Source organism: Myotis brandtii, unplaced genomic scaffold (genome assembly GCF_000412655.1).
Source record: "Myotis brandtii unplaced genomic scaffold, ASM41265v1 scaffold825, whole genome shotgun sequence".
Taxonomy (NCBI): domain Eukaryota; kingdom Metazoa; phylum Chordata; class Mammalia; order Chiroptera; family Vespertilionidae; genus Myotis; species Myotis brandtii.
In genome coordinates, this window is record NW_005371349.1 from 2,803,744 (window position 1) to 2,804,083 (window position 340).

A 340-nucleotide genomic window follows, 5' to 3' on the forward strand; every position below is an offset into this window, starting at 1 on the left:
CGCCTCTCTCCCACGCCGGGCTGGACGCGCGCTTTATAGCGGGGAAGGCAGCGTGATTTACAGCGGACGGAGCTCAGCTCCATAAACCTCTCAGTCCCACGCACATGATCCATCTTCCCTCCGAGCTGAATGTAGGGAAGAGCGCGGGAGCCAGATAAGGCACCCCGGCCCTCCACGCCCTGGCGCCCCGGAACCCTGAGAACTTATGTTCAGTGGATGCCCCAAGGACCTGGGGGCACCGCAACGCCCTCGGTGCGCCCTGTACCTTTGTGCGCCTCTGTTGCTGCCCCAACTCTGGCCCCTCGTGCCCCTTTGCCCGGCTCTCTCCCAGCGATCCAAG

General features: G+C 64.4%; 1 protein-coding gene across 1 annotated transcript in view; it reads right to left on the bottom strand.

Annotated features, from left to right (window-relative positions):
* Positions 1–113, bottom strand: part of OTOP2 (otopetrin 2) — an 8,392-nt gene extending 8,279 nt beyond the window's left edge. Inside the window, exon 1 of the mRNA XM_005884354.2 lies at positions 31–113. Within this exon, the coding sequence (XP_005884416.1) occupies positions 31–113 (83 nt within the window). The remainder of the gene's footprint in view (positions 1–30) is intronic.
* Positions 114–340: the final 227 nt, after the last annotated feature.